This window comes from Solanum tuberosum, unplaced genomic scaffold (assembly GCF_000226075.1).
Source record: "Solanum tuberosum cultivar DM 1-3 516 R44 unplaced genomic scaffold, SolTub_3.0 scf00004, whole genome shotgun sequence".
NCBI classification, from domain to species: Eukaryota; Viridiplantae; Streptophyta; class Magnoliopsida; order Solanales; family Solanaceae; genus Solanum; species Solanum tuberosum.
This window is the reverse complement of record NW_006238930.1, coordinates 3,345,667-3,365,028: the sequence shown is the minus strand read 5'-3', so window position 1 is coordinate 3,365,028 and position 19,362 is coordinate 3,345,667. Positions and strand designations below refer to the sequence as shown.

Below are 19,362 nucleotides of genomic sequence, written 5' to 3'. Positions count from 1 at the left end.
CCACTTCTTATGAAGGTCATTCCTATAAGGGAATCACAAATAAACACTATAATAAATTTAATTATTTGTCATAACTATAATTTGCATATTTACAGGTTGTAGCTATTGTTTAAGTTATCTCGTTTGTATAATTTGTGGATGAGTTTGTATAATTTGCGAGTACATTTATATAATTGAGCTATTTTTGTATAAGATCAAAATAACAAATTTATACAAATACAAACATTTGAACTTTAAACAGTTATACAAAATATCAATGTACAAAAGTTATACAAATTCTGAATTATATAAACGTGTGAATTATACAAACTCGAAACCACAGCCCACGTAATTATCACTAAATGTTGATCACGAGTGGTAATTAACTAAAATTATAACTATGATGACTAGATAATTAATACTCCTATGTTTGTTTAACCATGTAAATTTCCCTTTCATCACCCGCTACGAATCACCTGGACCCGTTGGACGGGAAAGAAGGCTATTCTAGCGAACAATAGGCCCAATATATTGTCATCCTTCTTACTTTCTTGGGCTACAACTTCCTCTGCTTTCTTGGCCCATTGGACAGTTAAGTGAACTTGGGTTACAAAATGGAAGTGTTTGTTTCCTAATTGAGTCCCCAACAATCTAAATACATATGGAGCAAGACGATTTGATAGGGATGTGAATCGTGATAGTGAAAAAAAAGAGTATAATAAACATACCTAAATATGTGAGACACTTAATTCTTATATTGTTTATTTTTTCTATTTAATTTTCTAAGAGCTAAAATTTGCATTGACCCAATAAATAAAAATAGTAAACTCATATTTTAAGATTATTGTTCTTGTTCCCAGTGTTTGATGTCACTAGCAAAGATGACAGAAGCCAAAAAGTTTGGGGACATAAAGGCATGAGGTTGGGTATGGGTGCGCCGATTACCACAAAAAAAAAACTCACTTTTTGGCTTGTCTTTTTCTCTATGTCTTATGTTTTGGAGCAAAAAAGATTTGCTTAGCTTGTGTATAAAGTATCATCCCTTTTATAACTTTCTATACATTAGTTGAAATAGGACCATATAATATAAGATATGCATGCCTTTTGTTTTGTGTAGGTAAACAAAAGAAGCTTTTTGAAAAGTTTGCTAATTGTACTTAGTTAAGCAGCTTTTGAAAATTAAAGAGAATTAGCAACACTTTTAGTTAGAACCAATTGTATGTCATTCCCTTTTCACCTTTCTCTTTTCTTTTTCTTGGTTTATTTAATCTCAACATTCATGTTCAATTGAGAATAATTTAAACTTGAATTCATTGTACGTTTTTTAAATTATATGTTCATCTTTAATGTTTTCCGAAAAGAAAAAAAAATAGTACTAGTATTTTATATACAGTCATTGGCAGTCGGGCGAAAAAAACTTTGGAAAGATAATTAGTAGTTAATTGAATGTTGTCTAGTTCTCTTCTCATTATTTGTTGTTTCCTTTGCCTCTGTTACCATATTAATTTCTTGTTGCTGCTACTTGTTCTCTTCTTAGTTGTTTTCATCTTGACTTCTTTGGTATTGTACATATTTGTCTTACATACTTGATTTTTGATATGCTTAGTCAAGTTGAGAATCTATCAAAAACAACATCTCTACCTTCACAAAATAATGGATAAGGTTGTGTACGTACATGCCACTCTCCTCAAACTTTATTTGTATCATTACCCTAAGTATAATATTGTAATGTTATTGTTGCATCTATAACAAATATACACTATAAGTCTATAACAATGAAAAGATTCTTTTTAACTGATTTTTATGTGGTGCTAAAATTATATTACAAGTATTTTTTGTAATATTATTACGCTACAATATTAAAAAAATATCCCAACAAATGACGTTGATATAAAAAGATTTTACCGTATATATTTCTGACCCCATTTTCACTAAACCCCATCTACACAAAACTTTAGATTTGTCTCTATTAGCAATTAATATATTGCTTATACTTGTTCATAAATGACACATGGTAACTTAGGTGAGCTGTGACTGAAAATGGTGTTTTGTGCAAATAGACAAAAGACGATCCAAACTAGGTAAATGACATTTATATAAATCCAAAACTGTGTGATGAACAAATCTATCTAATATTGAGACCCCTTAATTCAATAGCAGGCCTTCATATGGGATTAATTCCACATATATAAATAATAACATCATTCAAACTTGTACTATAATTAGCTATAAAATAATTGAATTTCTTTTCCTTCTTCAATTTTGACCTGACTAATGTGATAATGAGATCTTTCTTGACTCATACATATGAGAAGTGAATAAGAGGTTGTTGAATTAACCTCACTTTCATCTACTTTGTCACTCGTACAGATTTATACATGTACCTAATGTTCCTACGGTGAGAAGTCAGAATCCTTTCACAAACACGAGATTCAAACAAATATAATAATTTAATTAATTTTTTTCCTGCTATAAAAGCCTTCAATATCATGATTGCGTTGATCATGAGTGAAGAGAGATTAAAAAAAAGTACATCGTTATTCAAGCTGAAATGCTTGAAATAATTCTATTACTTCTATTAGAAATAGCCTTTTCCGTACTAGTTGAACGTAAAATAATAACTTTTGTCCAACGGTAGAAGGCCTTATATTCTCAATCGTGTGACTATTATAAGTGGTGTACAACTTGAAAACGAAGGAAATCGAATAACTAGAGTCACTCAAAAATTAGCCATGTGAATAATTGTGAGTCAACTTTTTTCCAATTGTCATCTTCCATAACAAAAATTAAAAATCACCATGTTTTGTCCATTTCCTCGCCAATATTAGCAGTATAATTTTCAAGTTGGAAAAAAAAAAGTATACCCAAATATTTTTATTTTGCTTGTGCCTATGAAAGGTTAAAAGTATGCGTGCTCTTAGTGCTATATATTCTTTTGATAATCTATTTTGAGAGATAGTGTCTAATTATGAGATAACTGAAATATTTTGATTAGAAATTTATATTTAAATTTTCGACTCTCAAACTCTCATCTTAATGAAATATGGAAGTTATACTTCTTATAAATTTCGAAAACCTTTGCTTTCATGGAGTACCTTAGCATGTTAACATTGCTATACTTTTAATAATTTCAATATAAAAATTATTTATGGAATTTGAACCCTTCCCTTAATTATTTATTACTCCTTTTGATATTAATGAAATTATTCTGCAAGATTTTTTGGACAAAGTCAGACACAACTACTTAAGTATTTAATCTAATCCTACTTGGAACAGTTGTCTATTTGTTTAAAAATTAAAAAATTTAATTGTATAGTTGCGTATTTTAATTTGAAAATTGCATTATTGTATCTCCCATTTCTTATGATCAAAAGTCTAGTCTTTTTTTGTCAAGGTTGACTTAGTTTATGGAGTCAACGCACGAAAATCCCGCAGAATGTGGTGATCAAATTAAATAGTATTCATAAAAGAATATATCCAAAAGCTGCAATTTCCTTTTCTGCTTTATGCGTACCTCCAAAGTTACAAGCTGTTAGAGTCAATTCTCTCTTTAACGATATTATTTATTCAAATATGTTTTTATTGTTATAATGAAATATTATCGTATAAAATATATATATATATAATATAATATGAAAACTAATTTTTTTTAAATGTTGATTTATTATATTGAAATGTTGTTGTAGAAGACAGTAACTGTTATAGAGAGATTTAATTATAATTTTTTAAAATTTGTGTGTCTTATTTTAAATTTTAATTTATTTTTCAAAGAATATCGCTTTTTATGTTTTATATACTCCCTATATTAATTTTTACTTCCACATAATCGATTTTGCATTTCCCTTAAACAATGCTTTCTCATTCCAAAATAAAAGTCACTTTAACTATAATCATATTCATTAAGGAATGAATAAATACAGTATGCAGTTTATTAAACTATTCCTATTTAACAAATGTCTCATGAAAATTGAACACTATTAGAAAATGAAGTTTAAAGATAAAGTTGGAAAAATATACTAATCTTTATCTTGAATTCATAAGGTTACACTTATTTGAGATAAAATATTTTTGTTAAGGTAACATTCATTTAGGACAGAAATGAAGTGCATAGTTTATCTACTAATGACTATTATCATTTCAAAAAGTCTTGAAAAATGATTTGAAAAAATGAGTAGTTAATTAGTAAAAGTAATTCTAACATAACAAATAAATAAAAATAAATGCAGAATCAACTCTTTGTTTCAAACGTCTCACTGTAAGATTTAAATATTTTTTTATTTAAAAAACTTACGACACATAAAATAAAGGTGAAAGGATAATATGAGAGGATTTTTCCAAGTTGCAATTCTAACTTAAGTCACATATGTAGATGTCATTCTTGTAATTTGATTTTTTCTGGTCCCAGTTGTGACTTGTGATTAGTCCATCACTTTCTAAGAAATTGCCTGGAAGCAAACCTCCCTTTCACAAATGAATCAATTATCATTCAAAAATTGAACTTGTAATATTCTGTACTTTTGATTTGTATTCAGTGAAAGTTTTTTATGAGACAAAAATGTCCCTTCGTATTTTTCCTTTTACATGTATATTAAGAAATCATAAATAAGAAGAAATTAATTGTAAGGGTAATATAGAAGAAATTTAATTATTGCTTTCTTAATTTAGTAAGGTAGACAACTAATACTATTGAACAACTATTTTTAATAAAATGATCAACTAATATGAGACGAAATAAGCAGTTAGCTAAGCAATTTTAAGGGTGCACAAGGTTAGCGAAATAATAATTGCATGTTATTAATGAAGAGAAATGTGCCTAAAGCGATATATAAGCCTAGTATAAACGTCAAAAAAAGATCGAAAAAATATTAACAAATCACAATTGCTATCACAAAAAAACCACCCAATGGTGGGATGAACTATTTGAATTGTGCATTGGTCGCGTTCAAACACTTGAGGCATAACCTCACTAGATCAGAACCATCAACCTTTTATTTTCGAATACCTTAATTTTGTGCAAATCATAATTTTGCATTTTATAACTTTTTTTTATCGTGTTATACGATACCTCCCCTATATTACAAAAGTAAACGGATAGACTTTTAGCTAAAATGCAGCACATGGGTTTGTGTGATCACTATTTTTTCTTGGGATAAAAGGAAAATTAAAAATTGACATTTTAGGCGTGTTCGTGGATATTTTTTCATGTTCAAATGGGTAAAGTTTTCCAAAAATATTTTTCTTACAAAATAAGTTTTTTTTTAAAAAAAAGAAAAGAAAATGACTTTGTAAAATAAGGAAAAACAAGTTTAACAAGTAATATTTTCTATTGATTATATCTTCACCGTCTTTCAACAAATCTCATGTTTATCCCACCACTCCTATCCTTCACACCAGCTCTCGTAGTATTAATCTAAATAATAAAACCTTTTAGAATAATATCTGTTATTTATTAATATAAAAAAGATAAATAAAAAATACACTTATTTTTATCTATACGCGCATACTCCTTAGATTCTTTCTTTATCCTTTTGAATGAGGAAAACAAAAGAAAATTACAAAATGTCTCTTTTTTTAAAGAAAAAGAAAAACTTGATATGAAAACGTATATCATGAAGGAGACAGGCAATACCATATTTATTGAACAAAAACAAAAGTGGATTATCACGATCTACTTCAACCATTTTAAAATATCTATCGTAATTTATTAGATTAGTTATTACAAATTATTTATTATTTACATTTTTATGATATAATTAGTTATTATTTTACCTAAATTTAAAAAGATAAAAACTCTCTTAATAACTATTTTTTAAAAAGCGTATAAAAAAAATAACGATAGATAATTTAAATAAAGAAAATTGATTTATTCTTTCATTTATTAAAGTTTTTAGGAAAAACATTTAGCACACGGCAGTGTTTTGGCATGGTCAATTTTGTCTTGGTCGTTGGACTAAACTCATCCTCCATATTTTCTTTTACACTTTAGATTAGATATATTTATATAAAAATAAGTAAACTAGGAAAATGTCAAAGTAGATGGCATTTGGCATAAAAATACTGGGTCATCTTCCCCGTAACACACTTAAATAACCCGGTCTTTACTCCTAATTTATTTTGAATTTAAGTTATACTGGTGCGTGTATATGCTAATTTAAAATTTGAAGTTTATATATTTTTATGATAATTTTACAAAACGTAGGTATTCCCAGTAATTATCATAAGATTTTAATATAACATGAATCTAATTAATTATAATTGCTTAAAAGGGTGATTAATTGTGTGAAAATTCTATGCTACATAAAACTTAAACTCTTAATTTTTTTATACCTTCATGTTAATTACGTGAAATAATTTACTTGTTCTGATATTTTTATTACAAGTTACATCAGCAAATTCATACAAATAGATTTGATTAATTAAAATAATTATTGCTGGAAATATTCTCTAGTTGATTGTTTAAAAGTAGTATAGTATGTCTTTGAACTATTCGCCTCAATAATATCTTGTACGAAACAAAAACATCGTTGGTTCTCATAAAGGCTAATTATTTTAGCCCCCCACCCTCCATCCCCACCACCCCAACCAAAAGGATTTTTTTTTTTAAAAAAATAAATTAATTTTTCATCAAGGTGATTATTTTTAGATACACTTCGTTTCATATTACTTGGTCCTAGTTGATCTGACATACCTCTTTATAAAATTTCAATTAGAGGTCCTTTTTACTAATTAACTTTAACTTTATCAGTGATGCTTTGAAACTCTAAATTTGACGATTACTATTTTATCTGGTTATTTTACAGTGAGGGTAATATGGAAAAATAATAATATAAAACTATCTCGATTTGTTAAAATAGATAAGTAAAATAAAAATATTTATTTTTTATCATAAGGTGAAACAAAATACTAATTGACAATATGAAAATAACCTAGTGAATTGTGTGAATTCTAATGCATATGCCAGATTGAACATTGTGTTCTTAGCCATTTGAGCGAATACAAACATAATTTTGCTTGACTTGAGCTGGAAATATTGTACCTTGTTTTCTTTGTTTGTGTAACAATGCATATCCATTTTTGGAGCATATGATTTTTTTTTAAAGACAATTCTTGTTAATAACATAAACATATTATATACATTAGGAATATCATCGTTACAAACTATAAATTACATTATGCATTATATAGTTCAAATTATGATTTCATAATTATGTTAATGTTCTATCACTAAATGTTGGTACTTTCCATTAAGGCTAAATTTGGTGATTTGAGTAAAATAAATAGAATGCATGTCGATTTAATAGGGTTTCATTGCTTAGAAAATGAAAGGAGAAGAGACCCTCCCCATATCAATAAAAAAATAATGATTAATTAAGTAATCCCCAGGAATGAGTAATTAAAAAGTCCTTAATCAACAAATGAAATTATGACTTGTTAATAAGAGTACTAGTGTTAATAAAACCACCTATTATCCTAGTAATCAATGTCCACTTGTTTCCATGTCACTTATTACAAGAAAAATAACACCTCAATCAATATAGGTTCAACTTATGCTAGACTTGGTCCAAGTCTCCAACCATTATAGTTGACATATTATTACTCCTTTTTTTTTTAAAAAAAAAGAAGTAATTTAGAGCATTGATAGAATTGCAAGTAGGAGAAAATAGAATGATACAAGAAAATAAGTGGGTATCATTTCCTTCGTGATGTTCAATATCTGCTTTGAAACTTTATCAATTTAATTTTGTATGACAATTATTAGAAGAATTTTACCTTCATAATTCAAATTTAAAACTTTTAATTAAAAATAATAAATATATATCACTTCACCATAACATTTTGTGGTAAAAATCATACCTATATGCTACAAATGCAAAACTTTTGTGCGTTTATCTTTTGCCACATGCATTCCCATCTTACATTAAAAAAAAAAAAAGTAAAGGAGAATAAAAAATTTGTAAATAACTTTTTTTTCATTAGATTCACATTTCCTTTTTTATTTCCTAAAAAACAAATTTAAAGAAGTGGATAAAATGGTACTTGTTGTATAAATATCAGGAATATGCCATGGAGATCTCCCCACGTAAAATATTTATCTATTAATTCAAGTTTTTTTTTAAAAAAAAAAAATGACAGAAGCAATCCTATCTGGAGTAGAATTATTTAAATTAGGAATATTTTTAATTCTTTTTCCAGTTAGATTAGGAATCTTTATAAAAAAAAACCATAATTTTTTTTCCACCTGCATTATAGAATTTCCATAGGTGAAGGAGAAGATACAGGGGGTGGGGGTGGGGTGGGGTGCATTGTGTTTGTCTCTATATATAGTTTATCTGTAGAGAGAGTGTTGAATTAAAAGAAACAAAGAAGAAGAACACAACAAACGGCTATAATTTAGCGTGTTTTTATATAGTCAAATTCAATCCACAAAGAAAAAAATTGGAAAATAACTTCCCTTCTCATTGCTGTAAATTTGAGTGGGAGGGGGTTTCTTTTTTCTTCAAACAATCTCTCTTTTCATAATTTGTTTATCTTCTGAATTTTACAGCAGGTAACAAAAATTCTTGAAAAGGAGAGGAAAATAATTAAAAATTGGAAGAAGCCAAAGTTTCATTGGCCATTTTTAGAGGAGGGTTTTGAATAAAATATCTTGGTAGTGCTCATGGTGTCTGATATTTATTACCCTTCAAAGAAAAGCGACGATTTTTGTGAAGACGTTTGTGGCGAGGTACCTTTTCCCCCTTTTAATTGTCATTCACCATTTTATGTGCTTAATAGTTTGGAATTTTAGTAAATATTGGTTTTTGTTGTTGGGTTTCTGGGGAATTATGAAATATGTGTTTTTTCATTCTGGTATTGCTTATAAACCCTAAAATCTTGAATTGGGATGATGTGGGGTTGCTCTGTTCCCGATGAGGAATTTTATTTTCAAAACAATATGCAATTTGGTTGGTTTTTCATATCTATATTGTTATGAGCTTCTGGAAATTTGTGGGTGTGTTGGGATTTTGGGAAAATCCATGACTTTTAGCTATTCATTTGGATATTATCTAAACTGATGGAAGATTCAGTTTTCTTATGGTTCTCACAAGTGGATAAAAAGCTTTGAAACAAAAAATTAATATGTTGTTCTCCTCTTGGAAGATATTTGGGAAATTCTTAGGGGTTCAATAAACTAATGTGTGAATATTTGATTGTTTTCAAAGGTTTGCTGCTATTTGCATTGTTCTGAAGTTGTTATCTTTTTTATATGCAGCAGTCTACCCCTGGAATAGTAAGCATGTCAAGACTACGGTGTATGCTTCGAGGATTGGATTTAAAGGCTATTGTTTTTTTGGTTGTTTTTGTGCCATTATGTATAGTTGGTATATACTTTCATGGACAGAAGATTACCTACTTCCTCCGCCCAATATGGCAATCTCCTCCGAAGCCCTTTATTGAACTTACCCATTATTATCATGAGAATGTCTCAATGGAGAATCTTTGCAAGCAACATGGATGGGGAATTCGTGAATATCCTAGGCGTGTCTATGATGCTGTTTTGTTTAGTAATGAAGTGGACATGCTTACTATCAGATGGAAGGAATTGTATCCTTACATCACACAGTTTGTTCTTCTCGAGTCAAACTCCACGTTTACTGGATTACCAAAGCCATTTACTTTTGCTATTAACCGGGACCAGTTTAAGTTTGTTGAGCCTCGATTGACTTATGGAACCATTGGAGGAAGATTCAGGAAAGGTGAAAATCCGTTTGTTGAAGAGGCATATCAGAGAGTAGCACTCGACCAGCTATTGAGAATAGCTGGAATAGAGGATGATGATTTGCTGATAATGTCCGATGTTGATGAAATTCCTAGCAGGCACACCATCAATCTTTTAAGATGGTGTGATGACATTCCTCCAATTCTTCACCTTCATTTTAGGAATTACTTGTACTCTTTTGAATTTGAGCTTAAGCACAGAAGTTGGAGAGCTTCAGTCCACAGGTATCAGAGTGGCAAGACTCGATACGTACACTATCGTCAGACTGATTACCTTTTGGCAGATTCAGGTTGGCATTGTAGCTTTTGTTTCCGCCACATCTCTGACTTCATATTCAAAATGAAAGCTTACAGCCACACTGATAGAGTGAGGTTCTTGCATTATTTGAACCCAGGAAGAATACAAGATATCATTTGTGAAGGATCTGATTTATATGACATGCTTCCTGAGGAGTACACATTCAAGGATATTATTGGTAACATGGGACCTCTACCTCATTCTTACTCAGCCGTGCATCTTCCTGCGCATTTGCTGGATAATCCCGAGAAGTATAAGTATCTCTTGCCTGGGAACTGCAAAAGAGAAAGTGGCTAAGTTGTTACCACAAAGTTGGATGCATTTTCGTAACATAGGAGGTGTTCATGTGCCGATTTTATGTTGCACCATGAGGGACTCTTATCAGGTAATTGATGATGGTCATGTGGCAGTGCTCTATACAGTTAAACCTTATATGCAACAAAGTGTAGGTAAACAAGTATTCAGGGAAGCGGCCGGGTGTATATTGTCTTTTTTGGTTCATTTGAGGTGTCAGTACATTCATTTGTCAAGTAAAAAATTAATTTAGCGGTGATGTAAACTCTTGGGTAAACTTGATTGTTTCCTGTCTGTATTACATAACCCTGAGATAGAACTCTTTGAATGACAATGCTCGGGCTTTTTGATTGTAGAATTGGTTTTCGTATTCTTTTGCTCCTGTTCGAGACATTTGTTCCAATTTATAAATCTTGTTTCCCAATTGTGTTGCATAGAAGGCATGTGGAAAAGAAATGAGCTCAGTTAGTACCCAAGTCATTGTGTTTTTTTGAGATTTTATTTCGTTTAATATTTTCATATTGGGAAAAGGCATAAGTACCCTGCCCAACCTATGACTGATTGTGAAACCAATGCATGTTTAGTTAGCCATGTTAATTGAGCAAGTGATTCCAGTCACTCAAGAGTAAAAGATATGCTCGAAAAATGAACATGTTTTCGGGCAGTGCACTTGGGACAGTTTGAGTTTCTTGTTGGTAATTTGGTATTTGATTCCTATGAAACAGTTGATAGTTTCATAGGTTGTATATCTTGTTGCAGACAAATGCCCCATTTCCATCTGTGAAACAATTGTTTCCATGTTCAAAACCTAAGATTATAAATCCTTTTTGAAGCTAGTGATTTTCTTTGCAAGGTGGAAGCTCTTTGTACTAGTGCTAATATACTTTTTTTTCCCTCTAGTTTTTGCAGGAATCGAATCTCATCCTTGAATCAAGAAGTCATTTTCTGTCTTTGCCTTTTTAGGATGAAACTTTGATATTGTTGTTCACTACTTAATCAAGATGTTTCTTTCACCACAAAGGTGACTCATGGCAGTAATTTTTTTGATCTATGTGAAGTTCCCTACCAAACTTGAATAAACAAGTAAAAAATCAGACCTCTTGTTTTAGATTGTTTATGAAGCCTGAATATCTACAAGAACCCAACATTGTTCATCTGACAAGCATGGTGAGAAGACTTAAATATGTATTATGCATGCTTAAACATATAAATGCAAAGCAATACATAATAAAAGAAGTCAGTAACAGACCCTTGTAGTTCAATCTTTCCCAGACCCAGCTCATAGCGCACATCCATCTGTTGTTAAAACAGGAAAACTTGGGAGCATAAACTCCAATAATGCAAGAATTTCTTCACATATACAAAACTAGTAAAGACACAAGTATTTACCTTTAAAAACTATATGCAAAGCGAAAAGGATATAATTATATGCAAAACAAGATGTCTTTCATATCACAACGCATGAAATCAGACAATGAAAGATGCATTAGAAAGCAATAGAATCCAGTCCACACTTTTAGTACAATATAAACTAGTACAAACGAGAAACTTTCCGAAAAATTTGGGGGTCAGAACATGCTGAACAAAACAGAAAGGATATGAGAGTCTTAACAAGAGAGATCAGAACATTAAATCAAAATTTGAGCCAATTTTAATAAACTAAGGTTTAACAGTTCCGACTCCCAAATATTGATCTCCTTGGTAGATTGTAGTAGGTTCTTGCAACAACTCCTTCAACTAGTATATCATCCAGCATAGTAGATATAGCAACCAATATTTCTGTTTTTTCTTTTCTTCTGTGGCCTGTAGTACTGGTGGGAAAATGAGCATTTTTTTATAAGGATATGCTGAAACCACGAAAACTGAAATTGAAGAAAGATTCATGTTGCTGTTCAAGAGCACAATCTTGTTGAAGTATATTCTCCTTCCCAGAATGCATAAAGCATTATCTCATTGCCTTCATCTCTATAGCCGGTCCAACCAACTAAAGATATTCTCTTGCGAACCAAACGGCAAATCCTGGTAGAACACAACATCAGATTCAGCTACAGATGTTATTATACATATAAAACAAAAAAACACATTACCATTTACAAGGATGGGAAACTTACTGCAAGTTGGAAGTCTGGAGGAGAATCCGGTTCCAAGTTATCCAACTCTGAAATTCCACAGGTTGTGTTACCATTCTCTTGTGGTAAATGGCAAGTGCTATGAGTGTAGTCAGCAGAAGGGCCAAGATTGGGTCCAAAACTATCAAGAAATGAATAATCATTATGTTCATCACACAACAGAGAATTATCAACATCATTTGCATCAGCTGCTTGTGATTCTCCAGCCAAGCATGTGGTGTACTCCATTTCACACTTAATCTTAGCATCAGAAGGCTGCCCTGGTTCTTTGGCAACTTCCACTTCCTAAACAACAAAAAGAAAATCAGTGTACGGAAAAATTCTGGCAAAATGCAGCTGCATCATCCAATTGTTTCTACCTGATCAGGTGAGAAGGGTAAAGAGTCATCCACAATATCATCATAGGAAGGGGTTTCTCCATCTCGAGGAGGATTAGGTGTAACCGTCTTTGGAGTTGTAGGCCCAGTTTGATTGGCTCCCACACTGGCTTCCTCATTGTCAGAAGAATCATTGGCCTTGACAGATTGCTTCTGCTGCTGGTAAAGGATTTTTGAAACCACATATTCACCTTCTTTTTCATCTTCATCAGGGCCCAGGTGGTACTGATGCATTACCCAATTAGTCTTTTCCTGCTTCGACCCCTTCTTAATAGTTTGATAGAGTACCATGACCTTCTTACATCCCTTTTGGAATCCATTCTCCATAACAACCTTGGTCTTTCCCGTCTTGTGCCAGCGTACATGTTCTTTCATCAAGTTATTTTCATCATGAATCTTTCTACGCTTCCTTTTACCAGTTGCATATGCATTAGTAATGCGATAAAAGAAGTGAATGCTACTTCCATCCTTTTTTGCACCTGAAGCATAATAAGAGATTGAGAAATAAAAATCTGCCATAACATATTGATGGTTGCCCGGTTTCAACCAAAAAAACAGAAAGATGCTTGTTACAACAACTAACTTTTGCTACATTTTCATTTCTAGGTAAATGCAACCCTGAAAACAACAATAGCCTTTCCTCTATTTATTTCACCAGCACAGTTTATTGACTTGATTAATGCAGTTAAAAGCAAACATAAGCTAGTATATTGAAGAATTGGGTGTGCTACAAACCAGGAAGATTTTCAGGATGGGTATAGCAAATTCCTTCGTGAACATCAAGGGTCGGGATGAACTCATCAATGAATTTGTGTTGCTCTGAATTTCCCACCCCGCACTTTGCTTCTAAATGCTCCACGAGCTCAGCATCAGATGGATCAAATTTAACACCAACAGGTAGACCAGGCCATTCATGAGAAACCTGAATCAGAAAGCAGCAAAATATTGAAGCAGGCTTTGAGCAGCTAATTTATGATACAACTATTTGTTGGCCTAATCTTGAACCAGGGGAAACAAAAGAACTTTCTTTACAAGAGAAATTTTCAACTAGACTAAACAGTTTGACAAAGCTGTTACGAAAACTATAAGAGGTAAGTAAATTATGCATGAACGCTTGTTAGCTTACATCCTTGTTATCAATAGAGTAGTGGCAGTTTGGGCATTGCCGCTTTGCCCCACAATCTTTGATTTGATGTGCAGCAGGGGCACTCGCATTTTTTACTTTACTCGCAAGTCCTCTGCCATTGATAAGCCAAGATCTGGATCAATAAAAAAGAAACAGATTAGACCTATAAATCTTCTTATGGTGACATAAGTGACAAAAGAACAACAATATCATCCAACAGATTCAAAAACTTCCATTGAACCCTAAAGGAAATATACTTGACAATTAACAATACAACAACATACCCAATGTAATTCCACAAGCGAGGTCTAGAATGCTTAACAATTAACGATAAGTTCAGTAAATACTCTTGATAAATTCAATAATTCATCTGGTTTCACTATCAGTTTAGACCTAAGACCAACTTTTCCAAATCTTTCTATGACACTAACATATTGAACAGGTAAATAGACAAATTTCAACATGAGGTTTTGATATGACTCATTGCAAGCAAAATTTGAACCTCGAATCCAGCTAGTGGAAGACAATATTGGGTAGATGATCAAGAACATGAGACCATAAAAAAAAAATGGGGTAATTAGAACAAATGGGGACTTCCAGCAACCAGCCAGTAAAAGCACACATTTCACATTTGCAATTGTAAACACAGAACATGCTTTAAACATTTTCAAGTATTAAACAATCTGTTGGTGAACACAATCTGATGAAGAATAACTCAAACGCCTTTCGCGATGGCCTTTCGTATTCCAAATCGAAGAACAAATCAAAACCCAGATAACCCAAAATCCTTAATAAACTACAGTAGTATTCAGCATTATCCCCAGTAGCAAACACAAATCTTACAACGGAAGCTACCGAAATTTTTTTCCCCAGAATTCTTTAAAGATTCAATTTTTAGACCATGTTTGATCATATCGAATCAAACCCAGAACAATTTTTTTCCTAAAAACACAAACTTTAAATTTTCATTAAAAAAAAAAATCCATCCTCACCTTCCCATTAAGGATCGAAAAAAATTCAAGATTTTTGAAGAAAATTCGGTTAATCTGAGTTTCAACGCATCTATTGAACACATTCGAAGAAGAGAAAAACTCTTGTTTTATGGTGCCAGAATTTCGCCCCCTTTCTCCACTGGACTAAGCAAGCTGGACTGTTGGAGTGTGAATGAGCGGGAAATTTTATCTTAAGAGGTTTGGAATCCGAGTCTTTAGGCTCGGATGAGCATCGCATTCATCGATGTTCCCGAACCATAGGTTTGAGATGGGCCCAGTGTTGACCGAACCTCGGGTCTGCTAGTGACTTAGCTTTGGAAGTGAAATGTCTTTTTAGAAAAATGGGTAATGGTGTTAAAACGGTAAATTTATCTGACCCGACTTCCTTGCTCCCCAAGCTATAAATGGAAATGGTTTTATGTTTAATTTCCACCTTTTACCTTTTTTTAGTAGATTTGTCTTTTTTGAAATGTTTATATTCCATAATATTAACCGGGAAATCATATTTTATTAATACAATTATTCTATGTAAATTTTACATAGTTTTAAGACTTAAGTCATCTACAGCCCCTTAAAGTTGTTCGTATATTTCATTTAGATACCTTAACTAAGGTTATTACCTATTGAACACTTAAAATATTCAAAAAGTGTATCTATTAAGCACAAAGTAGTGATGTGGCAAAAAATGTTTCTTCACTTTTCATCGGCGCTTGAAGATGCCCAAATAACATTTTCCTTTTTATTTTTCCTAAAAAAGTACATTTTTCTTGGTTCATTGACCTTGACATTAATTAATAAAGAAATCAAAAACAATTAACTAACAATAAAATTTAAAAAAAAGGACGTCTTCTTCCTAAGAACAACCTCAACTATTTCCATTCACCATCTCAGTACTTGCCGGTTACCTCCCATGTCACCCCATCCCACCAACTTTCTCTCTCTTTCTCTCACCCTCTCCAACTATTCTTCCATTTTTTTCAGGTTTTAAATATTTTGGCGAAACTCTATTTATTTCGATGAAAGAAAATTGAATAAATTATATTTTTGGCAAAAGTTTGTTATTATATCCTATAATTGTGATAAATGTTTATTAATCGAAAGAAGATGAAGCCAATCGGTAGGAGGTGTTATCGATGCCGATGAACGGGAATGAAAGAGTGGGGCGATGTTTTATTTGCGTGCTGACGCTGGCGGAAAGGGGGGGCGTTAATTAAAAGAGTTAATTTTTATATTCTTAAAATTATTTTTGGATTATTTAAATAGAACTTTTAAAAAACTGAATTTGACCGCCATGTGTCGTTGTTTTATTGGTACACCTGTTATGTATTTGCGTTTGAGCTACACGCAATTTTGTTTTTCAACTGATTGACATTTTGTGTCTAATAGATATAAATATTTTAAGATCAAAGTGTTCAATAGGTATTAGCCCTAGTTAATGTGTCTAAATTAATTATGAAAACAATTTTAAAGGACTACAGATGACTTAAGTCTAGTTTTAACTTATATTACTCCATTATTTAACTTTAAAAAGATTCTATAGTTTTAACTTATACTACCCCATTATTTAACTTTAGAAAGATTCCACACTCCTTTCATTTCAATTTGTGATTTAGCCACACATAATTTAAGAAAATAAAAAGAATAATTAAATCTTACGATCTTAAATTAAAAATATATTCAATGTTTCAAAAATTACTTTTAATCTTATGATCTTGAACGAAAAACTTTATTTTGTGAATCACATAACTAACATTAGTTATATGAGGCTGTCTTTTTTTTTTCACCCAGTGTTCGAAGTCCATATTGGAGCTCCGACTAAATCCAGATCGCGCACTACATGGCCCATTTGGGGGTGACGCTCACAACAAAAAAATTTCCATACCCAGGACTCGAACTCAAAATATCTGGTTAAGGGTGAAGCACTCCCACTAGTGCACCACAACTCATGTTGATATACTATTTAATTTCTTGACAAGTGGATATTTGCTTTCAGATAATAAACTTAATTTGTTTTACCGAAGATTATATATTCACGTACTAAAGTACTTTTCCCTTTCTCTCTTTCTTATTTCCTTAACTAATAATACTATCGAGATAGGATAGGATGTTACATTATATCCTCTCCTATTTTTGTTATTATATATTGTTAATTTATGTTTTTATTGTTGTAGATTATTTATTTTTAAATTGAAGGTATATCAATAAATAATTTATTTATTTCTAAAATAAAAATAAAATTTACATACATTTTACTCTCTTTGAATCTCGTTTCATGGAAACTACCTGGGACGTATTATTGTTGTAGGGTATGATGTTACGTTGGTAGAGCGTAAATTCATTGGTACAAGACAGTTGCAAGGTTGTAATAAATATTCATATATCACCATATTTTTAAAAAGAAAGAAAGAAAAAGTTTCTTGCAGTGGACAGCACTAAATTAATCCCTTTATTTTAATTTATTTGTCATATTTTAATTTCTTACAGGGTCTTAAAAGAAAATGTTTGAATTTTAAAATTTAAAATTAAGATATAATGTATTAAAATATTTCTAGATTTTTTGATGTTATACATGTCATATACTACTCCATAACAAAAGAATTACTCTACAAAATAATGGTAAAAGAAATATTCATTTTTATATAAATAAATAATATAAAAATCTCATTTTATTATTAAATTATTGAGAAACTTCCTGGTTTGGGGTTACAAGAAAATCCAACAGGATGATTCAGTGCAGAGAGCAGAACAATGATTATTTACTTTTGTTCCTGTTGATGTTTGACACGTGTAATCATCGCTGGTCTTATCAACATCTATCTGATGTGGAGGACAATGTTCAAAGCATTTCACTCTAAAACTTCCATATTTTGTTTCTTATGGTAGAGACCCTTTGTATTTAACAGTTAAATTTCATAAGTAGCGCTATTATCGTATATTGTATGCGTGCACATACGAAATTTGGTTATAATCGAGATCGCGTGAATATAATATCTGATTGTAATAATATATCATATGTAAATGGAGTTTTCAAAGTAGAAATTGGATATTGTATGTATATATTTATGTGAAGACATCAATTATATAGGTAGTCAATTGAATATAACTGTGTTTAATTTCGAATGGTACATGCATATAAACTTTTAAATATATCACCCTTTGAAGAAATAACATCGATTTTTTAGTGGCCAACAAAACCATCGATGAACTCCAACAATGACGACGAAACAAGTGAGGCTGCATGTCTATGGGTTTTTTAGGTATACAAATATGTGTATAACTATAATCATAGATTTTGAACTCGCCAAAACCAAATAGTACAATAAAGAACTTATGAAAGGTTTCGAAAAAGCAAGAGGACTTTAGTTTGCTTGATGCAAAAGTTAAAGCAGCACATAGGCAAATGCTCTCCTCTTTACTTTAACATGTTTATTGAAAGTTGAAAACTGATGCACACGCACTGTTTTATATTAATTGGCCATCCATTTTGTCAAATATTATTTCTTATTACTAGTATAATCCTCTTCGTACAATCACTATACTTTTATCAAAAACACCACTATCAGAAGTTTGTATTTTTCACTCATAAAGAATGCTTATAGCATACTAAACCAACAACAACGGGGTAAGCTCATGTAACGAAAGTCAAAATGTAGTTGTCTCGACTTTTGTACCCCGCCACTATTCATATTGAAGCACTACTTATCCTATAGATGTTTTATGTAACCATATCAACAAAGTCGTTGTAGTATAGTGGTAAGTATTCCCGCCTGTCACGCGGGTGACCCGGGTTCGATCCCCGGCAGCGGCGATTTAATTTTTTATTTGTTTGTTTGTGCCATAGGGCCGACAGGCGCGTTACTGACTGTTCAAATAATTGACTCCTATATTTTGTTCTTATTTAGTACTCCAATTTCAATGGTGGACCAAACAAACATTAACTTTCACTCTCTCCCCCAAAACATCCAACACCTAATTATTTCTTTCTTGCCAACCTCTACTGTCCCTTTCCTTCCAAATATTCATCCATCAATCTATCCTTCTCCTTTATCCAAATAAATCGGATTTTCCATCAATTGATCAAATGAGTCATAATTGTATCAACCAAAATCAGTTTAACAAGCCATAACCTAGGGTGTGTTTGGTATGAAGGAATGTTTTCCAATTTTCTCATGTTTGGTTGGGTTAAATGTTTTGGAAAATGTTTTCCAAATCAACTCATTTTCCTCAAATTTAAGGAAAATGACTCCTTTCAAACTTAAGGAAAACATTTTCCAAAACTCTCTTCCAACTTTTAATTAAAAAAAAAAATTGTTGAAAAAATCAATTTATTTGATACCCTCAAATCAGCCCCCCCAACCACCCCAAAAAAAATAAAATAAATTTAAAGTTTGTTTTTAAATTCAATATT

At 31.4% G+C, this 19,362-nt stretch overlaps 2 protein-coding genes and 1 non-coding gene across 5 annotated transcripts; 2 read left to right on the top strand and 1 right to left on the bottom strand.

The window, feature by feature from the left end:
* Window positions 1-8,320: 8,320 nt before the first annotated feature.
* On the top strand, window positions 8,321-11,428 carry LOC102582440 (uncharacterized). Of its 3 annotated transcripts, XR_366575.2 has the most exons (3): window positions 8,322-8,704; window positions 9,233-10,421; window positions 11,231-11,428. XR_366575.2 is itself a non-coding variant. In XM_006338564.2 (2 exons), exons 1-2 carry the CDS (start codon window positions 8,639-8,641, stop codon window positions 10,331-10,333), a joined length of 1,164 nt encoding a protein of 387 aa, XP_006338626.1. In that variant the 5' UTR covers window positions 8,321-8,638; the 3' UTR covers window positions 10,334-10,741. The 3 variants fall into 3 exon arrangements, 2 of the variants coding, with proteins under 2 accessions (XP_006338626.1, XP_006338625.1); XM_006338564.2 differs by lacking the exon at window positions 11,231-11,428 and having other exon boundaries at window positions 8,321-8,704; window positions 9,236-10,741; XM_006338563.2 differs by lacking the exon at window positions 11,231-11,428 and having other exon boundaries at window positions 9,233-10,741.
* Window positions 11,429-11,794: 366 nt separating this feature from the next.
* On the bottom strand, window positions 11,795-15,307 carry LOC102582119 (NAC domain-containing protein 8). Its single transcript, XM_006338562.2, has 6 exons — window positions 14,955-15,307; window positions 13,963-14,095; window positions 13,572-13,758; window positions 12,819-13,315; window positions 12,442-12,744; window positions 11,795-12,349 (listed from the first exon to the last, which is right to left on the bottom strand). The coding sequence occupies exons 1-6, from the start codon at window positions 15,035-15,037 to the stop codon at window positions 12,296-12,298; spliced, it is 1,257 nt and encodes a 418-aa protein (XP_006338624.1). The 5' UTR covers window positions 15,038-15,307; the 3' UTR covers window positions 11,795-12,295.
* A 3,383-nt stretch (window positions 15,308-18,690) lies between these two features.
* TRNAD-GUC (transfer RNA aspartic acid (anticodon GUC)) lies at window positions 18,691-18,762 on the top strand. The gene has a single exon. It is a non-coding gene; the product is annotated as a tRNA-Asp (tRNA).
* Window positions 18,763-19,362: the final 600 nt, after the last annotated feature.